This window comes from Protopterus annectens, chromosome 1.part1 (assembly GCF_019279795.1).
Source record: "Protopterus annectens isolate FY-2018-M chromosome 1.part1, PAN1.0, whole genome shotgun sequence".
NCBI classification, from domain to species: Eukaryota; Metazoa; Chordata; order Ceratodontiformes; family Protopteridae; genus Protopterus; species Protopterus annectens.
Genome location: NC_056726.1, coordinates 551,641,342 through 551,666,638, shown reverse-complemented (window position 1 = coordinate 551,666,638; position 25,297 = coordinate 551,641,342). Strand labels below are relative to the sequence as shown.

General features: G+C 40.7%; 1 protein-coding gene across 1 annotated transcript in view; it reads right to left on the bottom strand.

Annotated features, from left to right (window-relative positions):
• LOC122814860 (phospholipid-transporting ATPase ID-like) overlaps positions 1 to 25,297 on the bottom strand; it is a 2,026,011-nt gene that overhangs the window by 775,054 nt on the left and 1,225,660 nt on the right. Inside the window, exon 10 of the mRNA XM_044087143.1 lies at positions 23,101 to 23,259. Coding sequence (XP_043943078.1) covers positions 23,101 to 23,259 — 159 coding nt within the window. The remainder of the gene's footprint in view (positions 1 to 23,100; positions 23,260 to 25,297) is intronic.

Sequence of the window (25,297 nt, the reverse complement as noted above, 5' to 3'; positions counted from 1 at the left end):
ATACATTGCAAATACCATTTATCCACTCGAGGCACGTGTCAGACATGGTAACTACTGCAGGTCACAGGTATTTATGTGTATGTGTCACACACATACATCATGTGTGCATTGCCATTGCTGGTTTAGGCAATGGCATGCATTGTTATGCACAAAGACCCACACAAGGTCATAATGTGTGACACAACCACACGTGGCAGTTGTGGGTTTCCAAAACATACCTATCTGTACTCTGACAATGGTAATAGACCCAGTAGCAGAGTGCACTATTGGCATTACTGGCCAACTAGCCCTGTTTGGCTGTGCTGATAGTGTGGTGACATCCCCTGTGTTTACTGGGGGAATATGCAGCATCTGCTGTATTGTAGTATTTGCCAAAAGGATCTGTTCTGTCACACTTGCATTTACACACACCCTACTACCCCCACACACACCCACACACACTTGCAGGATTCATACCCCTATCTAATTATGTCACAACACGTGAGAGAGACGCATTAGCGAAGCGCACTATTCAGATTACTAGGAGGTTTCTCTTCTCTGGCTGTACTTATAGGGTGCTGACATCATCAGTGTTTGGAAAGGGTAATGTGCATCATGTAGTGTGATCTCCTGATTGCCAAAACTAGCATGTCTTTCATACAGAATTGCACACACACAAACTCCCCACATCCAAACACACACACACTTTCCATTTGCAGGTTTCAAACCCTTACCTAACTATGTTAGGACACTTGAGAGAGACGCTTTATTAGAGTGCGCTATTCGGATTACTTGGAGGTGTCTTTTCTCCAGCTATACTTATAGGGTGCTGACATCATCAGTGTTTGGAAAGGGTAATGTGCATCATGTAGTGTGATCTCCTGATTGCAAAAAAGCACATGTCTTTCATACAGAATTGCACACACACAAACTCCCCACATCCAAACACACACACTTGCAGGTTTCAAACTCCTACCTAACTATGTTATGACGCTTGAGAGAGACGCATTAGCAGAGTGTGCTATTCGAATTACTGGGAGGTTTCCCTTCTCCTGCTGTACTTATAGGGTACTGACATCATCCGTGCTTAGATAGGGGAATGTGCATCCTGTAGAGTGCTTTCACAGTTGCCAAAAGGGACATCTCCCTCACACAGACTTGTACACACACTAACCTCCCTCCACACACACTGGGCAGTTGCAGGATTCAAACCCCTACCTAACTATGTTATGACACTCGTGACAGACGCATTAGTAGAGTGCGCTATTTGAATTACTGGGAGGTTTTCCTTCTCCTGCTGTACTTATAGGGTGCTGACATCATCCATGCTTAGACAGGGAAATGTGCATCCTGTAGAGTGCTTTCACAGTTGCCAAAAGGGACATCTCTCTCACACAGACTTGCACACACACTAACCCCTCTCCACACACACTGGACAGTTGCAGGATTCAAACCCCTACCTAACTATGTTATGACACTCATGACAGACGCATTAGCGGAGCACGCTATTTGAATTACTGGGAGGTTTTCCTTCTCCTGCTGTACTTATAGGGTGCTGACATCTTTATTTCTATAGCGGTATGTACATCTAGTACTACCTGTCAGGTGGGGGATAGCATATATATGCATTTGCAGCCACCTACGTCAGGGTCAGATATGCACATCGCACTGGCAGGTTATGTTCTATACCATGCTTCGTGACCACAGGACCTGTAACACACAACACAACCAGTCCAGAACACCACTCCCACATCCAGGACACACACTTAGCTTCCCTGGGGACAGTGCCGGGACATGCAGGTGTTCACATACACCATTCCAGTTGTTAACATCAGGTACAGGCATATTGTGTGTGGAAACTACTCAGGCCTCTACCACTTTACTCTACAGCCACTACAATTTGTGGGTCCATGTGCTATGGCAGAACCACACACCACAGCCACATGGGGGAATACATATTGCACCTGTCCATCTGCAACATGGGTACTCACTGTTCCACACCAGAGGTAGACCCCCATTGTTGATATCTGACCATGTCCACCTTTCCCTGGACATCCATATCCCATCCCCATCCCCAGGCAAGGTTGTCACTGCACACAAACTGTGTTTAGCACAAGCAGACTCTACACTTGTGAAGACTGGGGTGGACGACTTCAAAGGACCCATGCTGGGGGACTATACTGGCCACTCTGCATAATCTTTGACAATTGGATTCTATGAGCATGTGTAAGGTTTGTATTGATCATGCTATCCCACATATACCCATGACTGCTCCACAACAAGACACCTGTCAGGTGTACACCAGCCATATATGAGCCGTCCAACAGACAGAGTGAGCTACTACATTGCAGAGCTGTAGCCCACAGAGGGAGGACATCTGTGAACAGTTCCAGCATGACACTTCATTCCCACATAATCATCACAACACAGTGTTGACAGTGGAATTGTCCAGACAATGCAGATAGGGCTCCCCTCAGTCTGTTATTGATGGCCACTTACTGTTAGAGGTCCTCAGCAACCCTCTTCCAGCACACACCAACAACATGGCTGTGGCTTAGCACATTCAAACCCTGGGATCTCCACTGTGCCCCTGCTTGACAGAGGCACAGCTCACTAGCCTCACACGTTGCCTTATGTGACCTATTTACAGTGGTACAGTAGCCTACTGTACTGGGGATGCAGATGCCAAGCACACTCTGGCTAAGCTGTCATACCTAGGGCAACAAGCCTAGTATTGACCTCTACACCCATATGTTCAGTTGTCAGATGCACAACAGTTGTTGTGCTGTTCTACTGTTTGCAGGTCTTGATTGCCATAGCATTCCCTGTTCCTATGAACAATTTGTGTATCTGTGGAAGATGTTTGAATATGAGGGCGATCCACTATATCACTTATGTCTCTGTAGTCATTTACTGTGTGCACTGGGCAGATTGCTGTGTTGTGGTTGGTTCCTGGAATGACACGTACAAATACCAGATATGTGTGGCCAACTGCTAAACGGAGATATGGCCTAAGTGTGTGAGCATGCCCAGTTCAGCCTTTCCATGGCATGTTGTCTGACATATGCCTCATTTATCTAAGTGTGCGAGCATGCCCAGTGTGAGTTTTCCATATGTTGCACTCTGAAGTCCACCACATATTTGGGTGTGTGTGAACTTCAACAATATCTCACGTTTATGGTTGTGTGTTGGGTGTCATGTTGTGTACTAACTGGCCAACTGCTTCATGTCTGCCACAACAGGGATTATACTGTGCCTGCAGGGATTGCATGGGATACTTTGCATACAGTTGTCAACATCCTTTCATAATGACCTAACACTGTAGTACCGTATAGTGTACTGGTTCAGTACTTTCACTGTGGTGGACAGTATCCTGGGCTTTAGTCCTATCACTGCTTGACATCTTCATAGTGAGCACAACAGACTGTGTAGGGGCCAGTTGTGCACATATGACCATGTTGCATTATGTTCAGATATGGACTACCTACACCAGGCTCGTCCAACATTGGTAATGTATTCCACAACATAGGTGGACATTGGCAAACACTAGCGATGTTCCCTAGGCCATTTCTGATGCTAGTCACAGGGTGTGTTTGTCCTTCGACACACATTTTAACTGGAGTTTGCCATGACATATGTCATGGTTAGTATACTGTGCCTCCGTCTACCTCTGACATAACAGTGATACCCAGGGTTAACCTACCATCTCCCATCCACTCATCGGGATTCCTCTTGAGGGGTGTCGATAGGTGACTCTCTGGCTAACCTGTACCGGGAGTTTACTTAAGAGTGGGGGTGCCTTCTGTGTTATGGATCATTCTGTACAGCTTGTCCTATGTATGTCAGTGCTGGGGTTCAGGTCTCTCATGTGCATAGCTCACTGCCATTCAGATTGTACAAGGTGCAGCATGTTCATTGATTCCAGCTTGGACATGGCTTCTTACATCAGGCACAGCATGCCTCTGGCTGGGCAGTATGGCAGTGTGTGGAGCTACAGTTTGTTTACTCAGGCAACACATGGCATCTGTTCATGCTCTTTGCTACTCCTGGTGGGGTACTGTTGTGGACTTTACAGTTGATGGAGGTGTCTGCTGAGGTATATCCCACAGGCGCTATTGTAGTAAATTGTGACGCTGATGAAGGATGACTGCAGAGCCACAGTGACCTCCCCTTATCTACATCTGACAACCTTAATGATTGGGTGGGTATATGGTATGTTTCTGTGAGCACTACTGCCACATGTTTGTCCAGTGCAGGATATCTATCACCTTGTGTCCCCAGGTCTCTCATTACATGTTAGGTACGTAATGGGTTAACACATGTGTGGTAAATTGTGGGCACTTACTGTATATCCACGGTGGTTGTCTATACACAGTTCTGCAATTAGCTTGCTGACATGGCTATGGCTCCAGTTGTCTGTTTCTAGGTGGCCCTTTTGTGGGTTGCTTGTGTCAGCTGGGGGTCGGATATGGTGGGCTGTTTGTACTCCTCTGCATACATGTTCAGTCACAGTCCTTCCATGTTGGCCTATACCTATGGGACATATATACGGAAGGGGGGGGTCCCAGGTCCAAGCCTTGTGGGATGCCACTCATATCTGCTTTGTAGTCTGACATGGATGCAGCATGTCTGACCATGTCAGTTCTGTCCTTGGTCTGGTTTGCAACCCCTCTACTGGCATAGGGGTATATATTTAAGCTGGTGAACATATCCATACTGAACTCGTAGGGTATTGTCTGGAAGCATATGCACAGTCCAGCTATGCTGTGTGGACCACATTGCCCTCATCAATTACCTTAATGACTGTTTCAGATGGGTCAAACATGTTTAGGGGCAGGATCTGCAGTTACGACAGCCACACTGTGTAGGGTCCGGTATCAGTAGGTCCATGATAGCTTTATGTCTGCGGTACATACTGATCCTTTCCATAGCTGTGCAGACCAAGCTTGTCAGGATCCTGGGGTGGTAGTTTGCAGTATCCATTCAGGCAACACCTTTGTTGTGAAGGACCACTGTTGTTGTACACTGCTCTTTGGGTACATATCCTGTGGTAAAGCTGACATTGGGCAGTAGTGTGATTTGGCATTCCATTATTCTTGGAGTCCATGTTGGCCTCAGCCCAGGACACCATCACATACCTTTGCTGCTGTGTGTTTTGCTTTGCAGATGATGGTTGTTACCTCAGCATCTGCAATGTCAGGGGACCAGCAGTCTGCTGGGATAGATATTTTGCATTCTGTGGGGGTTTGCACTGCACCTGTCAGGTTGTATGTTGGCAATATGTGTGTGTGTTTGGTATGTTGTTTGTAATATCTGTGTGATTTGGAGCATATCTGTAGATTCCCAACATGGTTCCTACCATCAGTTAAGTAAGCCTTGTGATTATCCTTAGTGTCCTGAACAATTAGTATCTTCATAGGTTCATGGGTTCATACTAGGCTATCCACCCTAGGGCATTAGTAAGCCAAGCCAGAGTGTGTGTGTCTTTCGCCGCCCCTTGCTATGTGACTATTATGGCCATTTATGATTTTCTTTACTGTGCCTCTGTCTGGTGGTGAAACAGTGAAGACCCCAGTGTACATGTACGATCATCCATCCACTTGGCAATATTCCTGTTGAGAGGTGTCAGTGAGGGGCTCTGCCTAACATGGATTGGGATCCTGTTTCTGGGTGTGGGGAGCCTCTGGGTTATGTATCTGTCCCTCCAGCACATCCTATTTCATTATGTGTTGAGGCTGACATCTGTCACTCTCACAGCTCCAATGGCTTTGATTTCCTGTCGTGGAGCATGTCCATTACTCCTGTGTTGGACATGGCCTTGTACAACAGACATACAATGCCTCTGTGTAGGCAGTCTGTGACTGCATTCAGCTGGGGTGTCTACAGCCAGGCAGCATATGACATATATTTGACACCCTTTATCCTCTTGGTGGGGTACCTTTAAGGTCTTCCGAACCGCTGCAGGTGTCAGGTACGGTACATCCCATATGAGTCATTGTACTAGATTATGGGTCTGATAAGGGAACAGTACAGGGGCACAGTGACCTCTGTTGATGTAGATGTGAATCCTTTCATGAGACGGTGTCCAATATCGACAATCTTCCTAGCCACATTGGCATTGTCAGTGTCACATGACAGATTACTGTTGACTTGTGTCCCCAGGTCCCTGATTACTCCTTGCATACATAATGGTTTACCACCTATGTGGTAATTTGTGAGTACCTTGTCTGGTATTTGGTGGGACATTCATAATGTCCATTGTCTTCAGGATGTCTGGGTGGAGTTCTTGTGTGTGAGAGTGTGGTCTGTCACATGCTACAGACTGTACATCAGTTTTGACTACACTTAGGTGCACATGGGTGGTCTCCGCTGCTTTGTGCATTGTCAGTTACCTGGTCATATGGGTGTCTGTGCTGCATATGGATACTCCCCCTCCTTTGATGTTTTGGTCCAGGTGTTGGGGCCGTAACACATGATATGTGGTATAACCTGGTAGTGCTGGTGTGCTATCAGTAGGCTTGCAGCAGGCTTCTGTCACTGCACATACATCGATGTTCTCCATACTGGGAAGTGCCTCAGGGGCATGCATATTGCAGTTTACACATCTGGCATTGGTCAGCATTACCCTTATGTTTCTTACCACTTATGTTTTCTAGGGTGGTGGGTAGTCTTTTTGGCCTTGCCTACGTACGGCTCTATGGAGGTGGCAAAGGTCTTATCCAGTATCCAGATGCCCAGGGGTAACAGGTGCAAGCCATCCCTGAAACAGCAGCATGGCTTGTCATGCATGATATCTCAAGCAGACAGACATTAGACCCTCTTGGACTGACAGCTGTAACTGTGCCACCTGTTAAAGCTGATCATTCTGTGTTTGTACTGTGGCATCATTCTTGGTGAGGGTTGGATGCTGCAAATGGCCAGTGTCATACCGGCCTGGGATACATACTCAGAGAGCTCATCCATGTCTCTTTTCATGTAGTCCAGGGAGGTACATCTCAGGTCATTCACACCAGCATGGACAATGAGTGCATCATATTTCTGCTTGCTTTGAGGTGACCTGCGTACTTGTGTTATGTGGCATATTGTGGCAGCCTACAGGCAGCTTACTGTACCCTTTCCCTTGTTCAGTCTGATGAGTGGGACAGCAGTGTGTCTGCCTATACAGACACCTCTTACAACTGTATCAGGCATGTTGTTTCTCCTTCTGGCCTTTGACTGTTTGGCACACCAGCTTTGTGTACTATGTGTTGCATGTGCTATGTTTGGAGGTTGTGGTTGCTTGGGATCTGCTTTGTAGGCTTCTGTTGGTGTGGTGTGTTTGTAATTAGGGCCTCCGGGAATGTTTTTCTGTGTTTATGTGTTTGGTTTACAGTTGTGATAGGTCTATGTGGGACTGGGTTTGTGGTGTATGTGGTTACCTTCTCCTCCTGACTAGTTTTGACAGTACTGAGTTGGGGGAGCTCAGCCTCCGGTTTGGATACATGGTTGCATCTCTCACATATATTTGTATTTATTGGGGGGAGTTGTGGGTTGTCTGTGTACTTGGGGCAGGTGTCACATTGCCTCTGGATTCACAGATTCTACTTGTTGTGGCTGGCCTTAGTGGACTGTATGTGTGGACATATTTTATTGCCATACTACTGATCAGTGATTACTTCCCATTTTATGTTTGCTCTATCATGTAGTAGTTTCCTCATTCTCTTGCATGGTTTGGTAGTGGCTGGAGTCCAGCATGCCAGATGCCTGCATGTATGGCATTGTGTCTTGTTGTTATTTGTGATTGCATACTCCAAGCATTCCTGGCTGTGTTCATGGAATGCCTGTATAACATGTTCTGTGGTGTGTCCCATATTCTGCACTTGCACAGGGCCTTTTGTGGATTCCACATCGGTTTGGAGGGGTGCAACCTATGCTTTACACATGTTTTTCACTGTGGGTTTCTGGCCAGGGACTGTGGTCAGGATGTGTATATCCAGTGTGATTACTCTATGGTCTGATCTTACCAGTGAGGGATACACTTTTCATCTTGCCATCTAGTACACATGTTGCTGATTATCACATCCAGTATGCCTACCCCTCTTGTGGGAGTGGTACATTGTTCCTGGGCATTTTGGTTTATGGATTCTGGGAACTTTTCTCCTACTGTGTTGGTGCTAGTATAATGCTCACAGTGTATGTCTGGGTATTTTCAGTCAAGCAATATAATGTGGTTTGGGGGGCTTGATACATTCATATATTCCAACTTAGGCCAGGTGCATTTCCTGGTATTAGGACAGTAGTCTGCAGCAGGCTATATACTGGGAGGCAGTTTTAGCCATTGGTATTTGACCATGGCTAATCCATGCTGCTTCTTGTTGTGGTACCAACATGGGGGTGTGATTATCCTTGACATTTATTGCTAGTCACCCTCCTTTTGTAGCTTGTTCCATGTTTTGCAGCTGTACAGCACAGTATGAGGTGTGACCTGGTAGTGTTAGGATGCTGATGTGAGCCTTGACCCAGTTGTCTATTACAGGACTGTTATCTACATTCTCCATACTGTGTGTGTTTACACTGCACAGATCTTGCTGTTTAGACTTCTGGCATTGGGTAGCATTACATGTAGGTTCCTATCCCTTGTGGTACCTATGAAGGTGGGTTTGTGTTTTGAGACTTACCTATTCAGGGCATGCTGTGGGTACTGACAGCCTTTGCCAGTATCCATGGGGCCTGGACTGATAGGTGCACACCACCCCTAGCAGGTGGTGCATCATGTCATGCTCTGCATGTCTTCCCAGGCTGGAACACATTGGCTCTCATTTGACTAACTGCATTACTTCAGCCAGTTATTGCAATTGATCATCCCATCGTCATTTTGTGGCTTCATGCTTGGTGAGGGTGGATGTTAGTCAGGGTCCTCAGGTGTGCATATAGTACATGGTGTTACATTACTTAACACATGGCATTCATGCCTCAGGTGGTGCTGCAGGGCTGCCTCTGTCGGATGCGCATATTACACTCCCTGTACATGTTTGTGAGCAGGTCATGTCATTTTAGGCATCCCTGTTATTATTTGAGTGAGTCAGAGGGGGTATCATTCCCAGGTTCCCTACTGAGCCAGTGTATGTGCTATGCGTTGCCTCTTTGCCAAGGCCAGGGCATACTGGGCATGCCTCCTTCTGCCTACTGGGGCAGGCTCAGGTTGTTCCTCCTCCGAGTCACGCTCTGCCTGTGATGGCCTTGGCAATGGTGGGGAGCTGTTTGGCCCAGCCCTATGCTGGTCCTGCTGCAGCTGTTTTCGCAAGATCATATTATGTAGCATAGCACATACCATGACAATTTGGGTACATGTAGTTGGTGTGTACTGCAAGGCTCCACCAGATGTGTCCAGACACCGGAACCGTGACTTGAGCAGTCCAAACACACGCTCTATTACATTATGTGTTTGTGCATGTGCCTCATTATGGCATTCCTGTTCAGGTGTGTGTGCGTTTCTGATGGGTGTCATCAGCCACGGCTCCAGTGCATAACCTGCATCCCCCACTAGGTGTCCGTGTGAGATGTCCCCATTGGCAAATGTCTGGTACAGCTGCGTCAAATGCCAGATGTGGGAATCATGGTAACTCCCAGGGCAGCCAGCACACACATTCATTATTATGCCCTGGGCATCACACACGACCTGGCAGTTGATGGAGGGGAAGCCCTTGCGGTTAATGTAGGCCCTACCCCGCTCACCGGCTGGTGCTTTGATGCGTATGTGCGTGCAGTCTATTGCACCCACTACCTCAGGGTATTTAGCTATTTGCTGGAAGAGATGCATATTGCTGGCCAATACCTCACAGGCATTGGGGAAATATACATGATCACCGACATGTGCTGACATGGCATCCAGGAACTGGTGCAGTACCCTGGAGGCTGATGCCTGTGATATCCCCATCATATCACCAGTTGGTCTTTGGAAGGTACCTGTTGCTAGTATTCTTAGGCCAACACATACCTTGGTTTCCACTGGGATGGGTTCCCCTCTGTTGGTTCTGTGTGTGAGGCGTGGCCTGCACAGCTCAACTATTTGCTGCAGGAGCTCTCTGTCCACTCTATAGCGCTCTACTATCTCCAGCTCATGTAGCCCGTGGTAGGTGACCCTGGGCCTGTACACTCTTCTCCGTCTCCTCACTGTGGGTTGTCCGGCACCATCTGCATTGTCACCACCCTCAGCAAGTCGCCTATGTCTCATTATGACAGCTATGGCAGCCCCTAACATTTCTGCTCTGAGTTCAGCTTTTTCAGTTTTCACTTCTAATAGCTTACTCCTATCTTGCAGTGTCTCTGGAGAGAAACATCCTGCACTGCTGTTTGCAGACTTTTAAGTGCTGGGCTGGGCTACTATTCTGCCTGTGTAATTGCCTGCTTCTAATTGTTTTCACCTGCTAGCTCCAGCAGTATTCCCTGCTAGCTTCCTACTAATTCTGTTGCTTCCTTTTTCCTTTCTGTTTCCTCAGGGGAGAGCAGCGTGCATACCAGCAGGTGCACGCTCACAGTGGCTTACACGCACACACACATGCTTACACGGTTCAGAATCTGCTTATTCGGGTTAAAACGCATGCACACCAGCGCAAACAGTGTTAAACATCTACCAACACGCTCCCACATGCTCAGTCTGCCTTACATGTGCGCACACTGCCCTACTCGCGCTTCATGGCACACACACGTGCACATGCACGCCCAGCAAGAAACTTTGGTGTAAGTAACAGTGTACACCTTCCATTTCTTGAATTTCCCATGCTTATCTTGTGGCACTCCTCTTTCCCTGATCTGTGTCTGTCATCTGTCATGTTACACTGACCTCCAATGAACTGCATTTCTTTCGACCATTCCCCCCGTGATGTCACCTAACTCCTACTCTATTCCTCCCCCTTATGTATCTCTTACACTACTCAGACTGTGCTCATTTGCTATGTGACTGTGGGATTCAGTATCCTAACCCTCATTTACATGAGATTGCCTACTGATGCTTAGTTACATGTCTTACACTCAGCTTCCCCCCTTAGCAACCACTACACTGTGGCCATGTTGTTTTTGGTCTGCTGGTCCCTGCATTGTCATTCCATGTATTGCATAAATCCCACATTTGTGGGTTTATAACCTTCATTTTTATGTTTTATACAGCGCAGCCCGTTTGCGCGGGGCTGCACTGCGTTTAAACATCGGTGATCGCCGAAAAAAATATATATTTTTATTATTTTTGCATCGGGTTACCTTGCCAATGGCCACATATTTGGCCATTGGCATGCTGCCAGACACATATGCACCCTTTATTTGGAGCTGACATGGCTCCGTTGTGATTTTTGCAGAAACGTACTCAGTTGTCAACTGAGTACATTTCTGCAGCTAAAACGGCTCTTACACGGGCTGGTTTCTGCTTCATGGATCGCTAATATACCTCATTTGCATACCTTTCGGCTGCAAGTGAGGTATTTAGCATATCCACACCCAGTCCGTGTAGGAGACGTTTTAGCTGGTCTCTTAGACGGAGTTTAGGGCTGTTCCTGGATCGCGAGGCTTGCATGGAGTGTTACACGTCTCTTACACTCCGTGCAAGCCTTCGTGAATCCTGCCCTTTATCTGTTAACATTTCATATACAGAAGAGGTATATATTACCTAAGAAATATTCTAGCTCTTGCTTCATCTACACAGTAATGGATTATAATAGGAGCAGTTCAACCATCTGCCTGGACCGCAAAGCTCTCTTGTCTCTCTTTAACATCTGTTTGATACATATGCTTTTCTTATAAACAAAAGATGGACTTTCACCAAAAATTCCTTGTAGTTCACTATTTCTGGTTAAATTCTTTCAAGTTATTGATAATATTTTTTTAATGTTGTGTCTACAGACATATACATATCTGTGGAATCTGTGTACTCACTATAACGTCATTAATGGAGCCCAGCATTTTTTTACTTTGTAACCATTTTATTAAAATAGGTCCAAACTGATTTATAACCTCTAGCTTCAAATAAAGAAGTGATAAATTTTATCTTTTCCTGAAACTGATGTTCATTGCTGACCATATGAGTGGCTCTAAGAAACTGGTATCTTTGTATATTTCTTTTGATAAAGCTGGGGTGATTACTGTGCTGGTGTAAGTATCCAATGGAAAAACTATTTTTCCTGTGAATTCTACTATCAGATCTATTATATACTGGGTTTCATTTGAGTTGAACATGTAGAAAATGTATATTCTTTCTCCCCCTATAATTTTAAGAAATGTAGAACTCTGATTCAAATCTACCCAAAATTCATAGTTGTTGGCCCCTTCTTCTTAAAAATGAAAAAAGGTTGTCTACAAACGTCTTGTAAAAAATGACTGTTGTATTTAACAAAATTAAGCAAAATCTCCCTTTCCCACCAACCAAGTACTAAACTAGCGTAAGCTGAGGAAACTATTGCACCCATAGCTATGCCTTTCTTTTGTATGTAATATTTATTGTTAAAAAGAAAAAAAGTTGTTTTGTAAGAGAACCTCCAATAAGGCACAATATAAGTGAGCTAAGTTGTTGCTGATACTGGTGTATTAATTTTAAAATAACCTCACATACTCTACACTTTCTTCTGGTATAGATGTAAAAAGGAACACTATATCTACTGTAAGCATAACATTCTTAGTAGTATGATACTTTAGTCCTGGTTGAATTTCTCGATACTCTCTAAAAAATCCCAGGAATCTTATATATAAGAAGGTAGTAGTTGTTCTAATGGATAAAATACAGAATCTAAAAACAAAGAAATGCTTTCTGTAACACCTTTTGAAGCAGAAACAATCAGTCTGGTTTACCTGATGGCAGGTATTTCAGAGGATGAGCTACTTAATTTAACATTACATTCAGTTCTGTAAAGTCAAGACCAGACTTTACAGGAGCTGCCAGTACTGTTCTGCGAAATGTAGAAGGCACTGGTAACTTTGACTAAATAGAAAAGTGGGTCTAACACAGTAAGTAGTGATTCCTTAGAAGGATTTGATGACTCCTTTGAAGGGGGTGAGACTGTTAAACAATTCCTCCATTATCAACAAGTCAACATTAATCCCTCATTCAAAGATGTGGTGTCAATATTGAACACCAATTATGATCCGTTTGCTACTACTTATGATGACACTGAAGGGCATTTGACAAGACATAATGTTCAAAATGTTTTGGTGGAACTGGAAAAGGGGCTCAAGAAATTTCGGGCTATATCTATTGAAAATAAGTATTTTGAACAATATATTAAACATGAAACAATGCCAAAGGGGCTGCATTTTTTCAAAATACTTAAAGGGGTCAATACTGAAGAAACTTTTTTCATGAATTAATTGTGTTTTTTAATAAAGCTGGCATAGAATTTTTAAAACTTCTTGTCAAAAACAACAATAGCAGTATGGAGAAGCTTAAAACATCATTGCAAATGATAGATGAAGAATTAAGTGGTTGCTAAACAGATGGCCTGATATGAGATTGGATTATGAAAAGATTTTCATGGCAGTTGATCGCTATGAAAAAACTATAGTGCAATGTAAGCAGAAGAAAATTTTGTGAGATTTAACTGCTTACAAAACTCAAACAGCTTATGCAGTTGAAATGAGGGTAAAAATCCAATAAAATTGTTAGCTCTGACAACAACAGTTATTATTACCACAATAACAACAGTATTGCCAGAGATACAGGATCCAATGCTTCTGGCCCTTTAAATGCACCCGAATGTCCAACAGGATGTGAGGTAAACCAAGGTGAACCCTAGCTAGAAGAAGCAGCCACCTTAGTTGGGAACTCCTTTGGAACCACAAACTTTAATATAGACTTTCCTGAGCTTCAGTTTTGTTCTCTCAACACCAGTTTTATGTTGGCAGATAATTTCAATATAGAAGGTGATCAAAAAAACTAAAACTGAGGGAGAATGAAGAATGTTTGAATCACAGTCAGAGAAAAAGCAGGGGATGAAATGGTAACAGTTTTTCAACAGACTTTAAGTTCTAATGACTTTAAAATATACAATCTATCACATTCTGTGTTAAATAAACATCATATAAAAGTTTTGCAACCTAGATTTAGTTTTATACCAAGTCATAGAGTCAATTTAACTAAAACTATTCTTGATTTGAAATTGTATACAAGGAAAATAAACTTACAATTTTTATTAAAGGATATGAGTGTAAAGAGAAACTTAAGGAAGCCGTCTGTTTACAATCCACTTTTACATCATACATTAAAAATGTTTGAACTATCATGTGCGAGAGAAATTAGACAGATTTTAGATTTTTTCAATTTAACTGTTGAAGACCACAGAGCAAAAGGAACTGTGAAATTAGAAGGCTTAAGATTTATGAAGCTGATAAGGGGGGGGTGGAATGGTAATCATAGGTATAGCACAATACCACTCAAGTATTGAGAAAATGTTGAATAACACTGAAGAATATGTTGAAGTTTCTTTCCAAGATATTTATAGAAGTCAAAAATGTATTCACTATTGTTTGTATAATTTTTTAATGAATGTGGAGATAGATTTTGATTTATACAAATTTTTACTTGTTGACAATCCATGTATAGGATTATTATTTGGCATACCCAAAATACATAAAAATACCACTCACCTCACATTTAGGCCAATTGCTACAGAAGGCATTTCTCTGTTTTTAGATTCTTACTTTATCCACTAGAACAACTACTACCTTCTTATATATAAGATTCAGGAAATTCAACTAGGACTAAAGTATCATACTACTAAATGTTATGCTTACAATAGATATTGTGTCCCTTTTTACAGCTATACCAGAAGAAAGTGTAGAGTATGTGAGGTTATTTTTAAATAAATACACAGATATCAGCAACAACTTAGCTCACTTATATTGTGCCTTATTTAATATTCTCTTACAAAACGACTTTTTTCTTTTTAACAATAAATATTATCTACAAAAGAAAGGTGTGGCTATGGGTGCAACAGTTGTCACCAGCTTATGCTAGTTTAGTACTTGTTTGGTGGGAAAGGGAGATTTTGCCTAATGTTGTTAAATAGCACAAAGTCGTCTTTTACTAGAGATTTGTGGATGATCTTTTTTCATTTTTGAAGAAGAATGAGCAAATAACTTTAAATTTTGGGTAGATTTGAATGAGAGTTTTCACTTTTTTTTTAATTTATAGAGGGAGAAAAAGGTCACATTATAAATATTCTAGATGTGCAACTCGAATGGAACCCAGTATGTAATAGATTTGATAGTAGAATTCATAGGAAAAAAAACATTTTTCAGTGTATTCTTATGGCAACATACTAATCACCCCAGCTTTATTAAAAGAAATATACCAAGAAGCCAATTTATTAGAGCCTCTCATATACTCAGCAACAACCATCAGTTTCAGGAAGAGATAACATTTATCACTTCTTATATAAAGTTATAAAACAGATTTTCTTGAGAAAACTGCCCAAGAAATTATTTCTAAATGAGAAGTTTGGACCAATTTTAATAAAAACTTTACAATGTAAAAAAAATGCTGGGCTCTATTAATGATGTTACAGTAAGTACACTGATTCCACATTTTTATATAGATATTTCTGTAGACACTTACAGCATTAAAAAAATATTACCAGTAATTGGAAAATTTTAACCAGAAATAATGAACATGGCAGCATTTTCAGTGAAAGTCCACTTTTTGTTTATAAGAAAAACATATGTATCAAACGGATGTTAGAAAGAGGCAACACAAAAAATCTTTCTACCTACAGCCAATAAAAGTTGGGGTACTTATAAGTGCAGCTGTTGTTCTGTATGTAGCTTTATATATGAGAATCTGTATATTTCTTTAAATTATATCCCTTACACCATTTAGATCCCAGGAAGATATAGTTGTGCTTCAGTAAGAGTAGTGAACATCAGCATATGTTTGGGATGTACTAGCGTCTATGTCAGAATGGCCACTAGAACTTTAAGAGAAAGAATCAAAGAACATGCTTACAGCAAAAGACCAAAACAATGCTTTGTGTAAGCATTCTCTTTTCTGTATTAGTTACAAAAAGTTTTCTTTTGCGGTTTTAGAGCAAGTTTTTGAAGACAAAAGAGGTGGGGAATTTAAAAATCATAATGAGAAAAAAGAAACAGAATGGCAAATTAACTTAAGTGTTGATTCTCCCCTGGCTTGAATGATAGTGTCAACATGAAGTGTTTTCTTGGAGACTGGAGGCTAGGTAGTCACTAAATAGTTAAATGTTTTTAATATTGTTATATTTATTGTTTTATTGTTCAATTGATAGTGTTCTGTAATTGGCTAGAATGGCAATTTGAAACCATATTGATTAACTTGGATTTTAAGCTGGTGTTTTTTCGGATGAAATTTGTTTTAATGAAAACAGACATTCAAATTCAACTATGCTAAAACCAGTGAAGATGTCCACCCTGTTCTTTTTGTGGTGTTGTATTGTTTTGAGTATAAATTTCACTACAACCTCAGGAATGGATCTGGTTTTGTTTATTCCTTATATGAAACAAAGTAGAAGTATATTGTGTGGCTATTATTTTTATCACTATCAGATGTCTGAGGTGTACACGATCAGCAAAGTGAGTATGATTGTTGAGTAGGGCTAAATGGCTGGCCATGAATGATTGTTACTTACCCTACTGCTGTTTTCTCAGTTTTAACAGTCTAGTTTAATAGGACCAGTGGCATTTATAAAATAAGTTTGAATATTTCATTATCTGGCTACAGTTTGTATTAAACAAAATTGAAACTGTCCCTAATTTTTCAGAATGTTCCTGCTTTTACCTCACATTGTGGATTTGAGGATTACATTTACCAAATAATGACCGCCATTAAGTTTCAGATTTCAGGTAATTCTGAAAATACATGCTAATGCACAGACTGACATTCTAGCTACTTTTAAGCATTAAGTGATATGTAAATTATGTCCCTGATTTTTAGCATTTGTTCCTCATTATTTTTTTAGCTTTGTCCATAATGCTTGCACTTAGATGTTGAAAGGCTTCATTTTTTAACATAAGCAGACTGGGTAAAAATACCTTACTCACTTGTCATTTGCTCAGTTTAAACAGTCAGAGTTTGTAGGACTAGTGTGACTTTGTGTGAAATAAGTTAGAAACCTTTAATCTCAGGTGACTGTTTAATAAAACAAAGTTGAAACTGTCCTTGGTTTATAGTATTTATAATCTGCTTCTCATAAGACATTGTGGATATCTTGCAAATCTTTGTTGATTGCAGTCACAAACTGATGACAGACATTTGAATTTCAGACTTCTTCTCCTTCAGAAAACAAATGAAAATGCAAAAACTTTCAATTTAGCAACTTCTTAAGTACATCAGTGCAATATTTAAAATCTTCCCCTACTGTTGAGACTTTTTCCCCTTTTGTCCAAGAAGTTGAGAGGTATTATATTTTATCAAAGTCATATCAGTTTATACAGCAAAGTGGCTGTAACTGAAGGTTGGTTGGGGGGCTGTCTGAATGAACGTAACCTGCCCTCTTGTTACATGCTCAGTTAAGTGATCTGGCTTTGCAGAACTAGCATGTATGTATGTATGCATATGAAATAAGTTAAAATAATTTATTTTTGTGAAACAAACTAGAATACATTACTGTGCACATAATTTTATATGGAGTTTTACCTCGATGAGACATCTGAGGTGTACAGGGTCTACAATCTGGTTATACTTTTAGAGTATAGCGATAGCCTGTGGATGACAATGACTGATCATGCCATCATGATCAAGTTACACAATCGTTAACTGTCTGACTTTGCAGGACTAGTGTACAACTATATGCGGCAAGTTCGAATAATTTACTGTGGCCATATATTTATCACAAAGTACATGTGAGGCCTATACAGTTGAGTGGCTGTAACTGATGGTAAGGATATTGGTGGTTATAATAACAGCAGTTTGAGAGCTCTTTTATGGTTGAAATGTTCTGAAATAGTTATTTTTATTATATAGTAATTGCATTTTTTGGAGGGAATTTTATTAATTAATTGGGAGTTGAAGAGTTTGTAAATAAGGATGTTGTGTTTTTTACTATAACCATGTCTGATGAAGTGGTTGGTTTGACCGGGAAAGTGCTTACTTCTGTTTTTACTCTGCAATAAAAGACATTTTATATTATTTGCTGCCAGCATTTACCTTCCAGGTTGGGATTTTTCATTCTGATTATATAGTTAGTAAATTTTCTTTCACGTTTTTCACGAAAAATGTTCAGCACTACTGAAATCTGAAAGGAACACAGATGTAATATTAAAAGTAAATGTATATTAAAACAATATGGCTGGTAAGTGTACATTTAAAACAAGAAGGTAATTCCAAATTAACATGTGCATTTATGAGTGGTTCAAAAAATGTGTGTAGGGACCATGCTTTGAAAATTGCCCAGAGCCCAACTTCTTAATCTATAGCAACATTCTGCCTTCTTAAGGTTTAGCTTAAAGGACTCAACAATATTACACAAGCATTTATGCCTGTTAATTAACTGAAAGTTCAACTAAAATCTTCTGATATTGTTTTCAAACATTGTGTTACAAAACAACAGCCAGTATGTTTTCAGACTGGATCCTAGGTTTAGCAAGGCAAACAAATCTAATAAGTCAAGTATCTGTTTCTTAATCTTTCTAACTCACTGTAAATTATGTATTAGTATGAAGGAAGTAATCCTCAAGGAGATCTCAGGCAGACGCTTACACTGGAGTGCTTGTAGAATTGGTAAAATACTGCAGTACAAAAATACTAAAATGCTGACCTTTTGGCAATGGATGATACATAGTTATTATTGATGTCTTTGCTCCTACATAACACAATTCTTAATCAAATTTTTAAAATGCATTTTTTGTTGTTAGTTTAAAGCAAGTATGCTAAAAGACTTCATGAGGGTAAAGAATAAAAATAAGCAGCACAAGCCAAAATTCTGGACATTCTAGCATAAAAATGGATTATTTTGTACTCTAAACCTGCTGAAAAAACATTCAAATTTTGACCACATGAAAGTAGTAAAAAAAAAAAAATACGATATATGTTACCAGAAGTAAAAATACAGTGAAGTACAACAGGTGTATGTCTGCTATCCTGACAAAATATAAATTATTTAACTCAGTAACATAAGAATTATTAAGAAGAGGATATGAGTATGGCATACAGATTAGAACAAACAGGAAACCAAAATATTAGTGTATAAAAACACTTTATTCAATGCTTTCATCCTCAGACTTCTTCAGAATAATAACTCCACTTTCCAATGCACTTAAATAGGTTCTAACAACCAATTAAGACAATCAATTATGTAAAAATCAAGTATATAAAAACATTTTAAAACAAATAATTAACTTGTTTATTTACATACAATCTATGATACTTTAAAAAACATTTAATATTTAACACATAATTTAAACCTATTTTTTCATCAGAATTTAATTTAATTTGCCATAGACCCTCTCTCTACTCTTAATAATTCTTAAAATTCTTTCGTCTCAGGTGAAGAAGACTGAGGACAAAAGCATTGAATAAAGTATTTTTTATTTCATAGATTCATAGATTATTACTAGGCTAATTGCCCTTGCAAGCCATTTTAAGCCTAGCCAATTATCCCTTGTGAGACTCAAACCCTGCACCTTGTGTTTGTAAGGCAAACACCTTAACCATTAGGCCATCCTCCCACCCTACCCATCCTACCACTAAAACTCATTGGCTTCCTGTTGGTTCCAGTTTTCTTTATTTGTTTTTGGTTAGAATTGTGACTGTTAGAACAGTTTGGTTGTTTTAATGACATACAGATTATTTACCAGATGGTGTGAGTATGGCATAAGGACTATTTAACACTGGGTGTGAGTTTGGAATAAGGATTATTTACCAGAGGGTGTGAGTATGGCATGAGGATTATTTGCCAGTGTGTGCGTATGACATACAGATTATTTACCAGAGGGTGTGAGTATGGCATAAGGATTATTTATCAATGGATGTTAGCATGGAATAAGGATTATTTATCAGAGTGTGTGAGTATGGCAGAAGGATTATTTATCAGAATGTGTGAGTATGGCATAAGGAATGTTTACCAGAGTATGGTAGCAGAGTAATGTATTAAGACAATATATGCTCTGTGAACTGATCACAAGTAATTTGTGAGATAAACATTACTGAAATAATACTTTGGTATCTTAAGAAGAGATGTTTGTAGTTGCAAGCTGTTGCAAAACAAACAACTTTAAGTCATGGAGTAGCTATAATCTGTAGAAATCAAAAGTAGTTGGAAAATGTTGTTTTTCCACCACAGCAAGTGTAGAGCTTTGAATCATGAATTCCTTTTCTTTTTCCTTGGGACCTGATACAGCATGTCACCTATCACTGGTGTTTGATTTCTTGAACTTGATTTCTAGTCTTTAAGTATTATTTCATGAAGGAAAATGTCTCTTTCGCAGTTTGTGAATGGCTAATTCGAGAATGTCATAGATAAAAGCTTCTGACTTATATATGATTTTGATTTTTGTAAGATATACAGTCTGAGCTTTGATACTGAAGGTCTTTAGAAGCAGGTTGTCCTCATTTCCAGGTCGATTTTGGTAGAACTTGGACTTAACAGTTAAATGCCCTGAATGTTGAGAAGCATCCAGGGAGAGTAAATTTCCACATGCTCTTTTAATGGCAGTCCTTGTGTGAGATGCAAGGCTGTAAGAATCCATCAGGAAAGAAATTATACTACACTTTACCCTCCATCTATTAAAGCTCAATATGTATTCTTATATCTTCGTGATATATTTTCCAGATTATCATTCCATCTTGTAAATGCTGGTTTTGTTTTATGAAATAAGTGTATTGCATGTCTTCCTTCTGAGCACTAGAATTCAAATTAATTCAAACAAATGTCCACATCTAATATTTTAGCTTGATGGACTGCTGCCAGAGATTTGATCTCATCATATCATGTGCCTTTAAGATGTTTATTTGCTTTGAAGTGTCATGAGTTACTAGTCCCTAGGTACTTGCAGTGGTTCAATCCTTTTTTTTTAACATAAGTCTTTAACGCTAGAGTAGGATATTTGGAATAGTTTGCTGCTGGCTTTTATTAAGCTTAGTAGAACTCTCTCCAGTATAAATTCCCATTAAAAGTTAATATTTTTTCTGCTAGGAATAAAAAGTCCTGTATCTTTGGTGATGGTTCTATCTACATCTTCACAGCCTGTTCAGGATCAATATTTTATTTATTTAGATGCTTAAGAACATCTATAACTAGGGTTCAGCTGATAATGGTAGGTATTAAGTTATAAATGGCCAAATAGAAGGCAAGTAATCGTAGACACTCCCAGGAGGATAAAGTGGTAGGAAATGACGTAACAGATATCCAAGTTATCACCTTAAAAATCTGATGGAAGTAGGAAGTGGAGTAAATATCAACAGACTGAGGCCAGGTTACACAAAAATAGCTTTCATCTTTCCAAGCTGCATTACCTGTGTCTCTATGGGATTTTCTTAAACCAGGGCAATTAAAGTGTTTCAGTCACTGATGATGTTGACTACAGTAAAGCTGAAACAGTAGTTTCACAGCAGTGTCAGTTAGTCAGTGGTCTGATGTTTATGTCACAGAATAACCACAGCCAGCTGCACAAAATGAATGAATTAATGAATTAATCAGTTCACATTCTCACAAAACCTTGTAGAGGCAGTATGCTCTAAATACCATGCAGTGTTTTGATGGGGTACAACAGAGGGAGATAATGGACAACACTCAGACTCAGCGAACATTTAATTGCTTAATGTATGTCTTTCAGCTTTTCCCGGTTAGGGGTTGCCACAGCAGAACTCTGGTCTGCTCATGACTGGCAGTGGATTTTACGGTGCCGAGTTGCCAGCCTGACACCCAACCTTCAATGAAGGCATGCCGATTCACGCTCGCACCAACCTGCATGCCTTTAACGTCACTCGACCACGGGGAAGGCATGCAAACTCCACACAGAAGGTGCTCCAGACGAGATTTAATTGCTTAATAAACTTTTTTATATGAAGCATAGGAAAAGCAGGCAGCTTAAGACTGATTTGCAGGTACTGTGATTCCGGTTCTCCATATGAAGGCTGGTAGGAGTATCAGATGCCCCTATAATCAAAAGGTAGTAAAAGTGCCCCACTGCATTTGTTTAATTTGTGGATGTTGCAGTTGGTGAGCCTCTTTACTTGTTAACGTGAGCACTATAAAATGTTCTAAGTAAAGGTAGTCCAGTTTACACTTAATCTGTACATGTACCATTCTACTAAAACAGCTCATATACCATAACATTTTGTTTTGTCACATTAACGGCCTAAGTATACCTCTCATCTGTCCAGAGTTTTGCAGAATGTTCAGATTTTTTCCTCATATTTTGTTATGTTTTCTGGCAAATTACTGGCTAATCATTGGGGGTTGAAGACAAAAAAATAATTACAGACATTTAGTTTCAGACTTCATGCCCTTCAGCAAATCTGTGTTAATGCTAAACCTGTTATTCCACCAGCTTTCTAAGTTTGTAAGAGCGATACTTAAAAATTGTTCCTATTTTGTGGCCTTTGCCCCCCCCCCCTTATTTATGGCTTTTCCAGATTTCTTGCTCTAAGAGGTTGAGAAGTATGTCTCTAAGCAATAACAGAGAACACTGAACTGAACATAACTTATGTTCGTATTCAAAAATGCGAGATACGCTCAGTCCATTGTTCTCCATTATTGCCCAATAGAGTACCTGCTCTTCATGTAATTCAGCCCTGTCACTACAGTCCCCGATACACTGTGACTGTCCTGATCTGCCGATTTCAAATCCACATTTATAGCTTTGTAGGCTGCAGAGTGCTCTATCTGAAAGTGCAGCATAATGATTTGGATAGATTTTATGTGGTCAGGTTTGGAACGAAAATGTGAAAGAAATAAACAAATGGTCTTAAGCATTTTCAGTCACATCTTCTGATAATTAAATTACAGTTTGCTGCTCTCCTGCTAAACTAAAAACTCCAGTAGTACCTACAAGGTGAAAAGACTCACAGTCATGCATTTCCTAGGGACTATATAGGCATACCTCTCAGTCACTGTCTGCCAGGAGCCCCTGATATTTAATTTTACAAATGTAACCCACATGCCATTTCTGCTATGGTGTTTGAACTAGACTCACCTGCAAAGATCACAAGACCAAAGCACCATTCTGTATTTCTTAAAGTGCAGCCTCTCAGTAGTATTTTCTCATTGTCCAAAGAATATTTCTGATCTTTGTACATTAGTGTCCCAGTGAATTTGTCCAGCTTGTTATTGGGGGGCTCACACCTGATCTCACCTGCAGATTAAAAAGATGAATGAGAAGTTAACAATGTCAGATCAGAATGGAAGAACCACACATGTACTTTTCAGAAGCAGAGGGCTACAGACGTTTCAGATCATTATGACAGTTTCCTAAAAAGGAGTCTTTATGTACTGAATATAAGTAGCAAAGTAGCAAAACGGTATTATAGCATTGAACAGCACATTCATCAGAATTCAAGAAGCTTCTATTCTACCAAATATTGAATTCAAGGTGTGACAATTTTTTTTAGTTTTCCATCTTGCGTACTTTACATACAAATAATCTGAGTGCATTTGGTTTTCCTGATGAGGGGTTTGCTCCTATGTTTTTCAACAGACCAGACCAATTCAATTGTTTCAGTCACTGTCCCAGCATTCAGTTTGTGAAATGAGTATACTTTGATCATAGGTTCATAGGTTCATAAGTAGGTACTAGGCTATCTGCCCTGGAGCATATATAAGCCTAGCCAAAAGAGGTTCCCTGGCTTTCGCCACCCAAGAATATTATTTTCTTGTGCCTCTGTCAAGCAGTGCCGCAGAAGTGATCCCCGGGATGAATTTCTATTTCCCATCCAGTCATCAAGATGTTTCTCAAAGCGGGCCAATGAGGAGCCTTGCTTGACATGAATGGGTAGTTTGTTCCAGAGTATGGGAAGTCTCTGGGACAGGAATCTATCTCTCCAGCATGTTCTGTTTATTGTGGTAACAAGGTTTAGGTTCCTGGAACGTGTGGTTCAGAGAGATTGGGATTTCTTTAAGTCTAGCATGTCCAACAGCTCTGGGTTTGACATGGTGTTGTATGTTAGGCAGAAATCGCCTCTGAGTAGGCGATATGTGATGGAGTAGAGCTGGAGTTTTTTGAGATGGTCTTTGTATGGCATCTGTTTGGGGCCTGTAATCCTCTTAGTGAGGTATTTCTGTGGACTTTCCAATTGTTGTAGGTGTCTTGTGAGATATATGCCAAACGGGGCATTGTACTCTGTAACAGATCTGATGAGGGATGAGTAGAGAGTAACAATGACCTTCATTTTTCTACAGGAAAACCCTTTTCTGATGAGGTGTGCCACATAGAAGGATTTCCTGACTACTCTGGCAATGTGGTTATCAAAGGACAGACTACTGTCCACCTGCGTCCTGAGGTCTCTTTTCACTATTTCAGTGTTTAGTGAGCTACCACCTATGTGGTAGTTCATAGGTACTGAGGTTTTTCCCAAAGGGGATGACAATGCACTTCTTGGCATTGAGCTTGAGGCCATGACTTTGACACCAAGCATCTGTCTCTGTGAGGCCCTTTGGTATAATGTCTGTATCATTAGGTGATTGTATTATGGCTCCCAGTTTGCAGTCATCTGTGAACTTTGTTAGCCAAAGACCTTCTGTGTTGGCCTGCACTTCAGAGAAGTAGATGTCAAACAGGAGAGAACCCAGGACCGAACCCAATGGTACTCCACTCATCACTGGTCTGAAGTTGGACTTGGAGTCGGATACTTTTACTGTGTGGGTTCTGTCAGTGAGTCAGTTGGCCACCCATCTTGTGACATAGGGATTTATTCCCAGTTTAGCGAGTTTATCTATAATTCCAGCATGAGGGATGGTATTGAAAGCCTTGGTGAGGTCAAGATAGGCTGTGTGCACTACCTTGCCCTTGTCTACGGCTTTAGTAACTGCTTCAAAGAAGTCAAGCAGGTTTAGTAGACATGATCTACCTTTTACAAACCCAAATTGAGTGGGGTCCAGGGTTTGGAGGTTACCTATGTCTTTGTTTATAAGCTCCAAGATGATACGTTCCATGGCCTTGCAGACCAGGCTCGTCAGGCTAATGGGGCAATAGTTTCCGGGGTCAGTGGTGGCAACCCCTTTGTGGAGTGGGATAACCATTGCTGTGCTCCATTCAGTAGGCACATAGCCTGAGGTGAGGCTATGACTGAACATAGTATTTAGGTGGCGTGCCAGTTCGTTCTGTAGTGCATGCAGTATGCAGCCTGAAATGTTGCCTGGTCCCATGGATGCTGTGTTCGTGGCTTTGGAGTGTG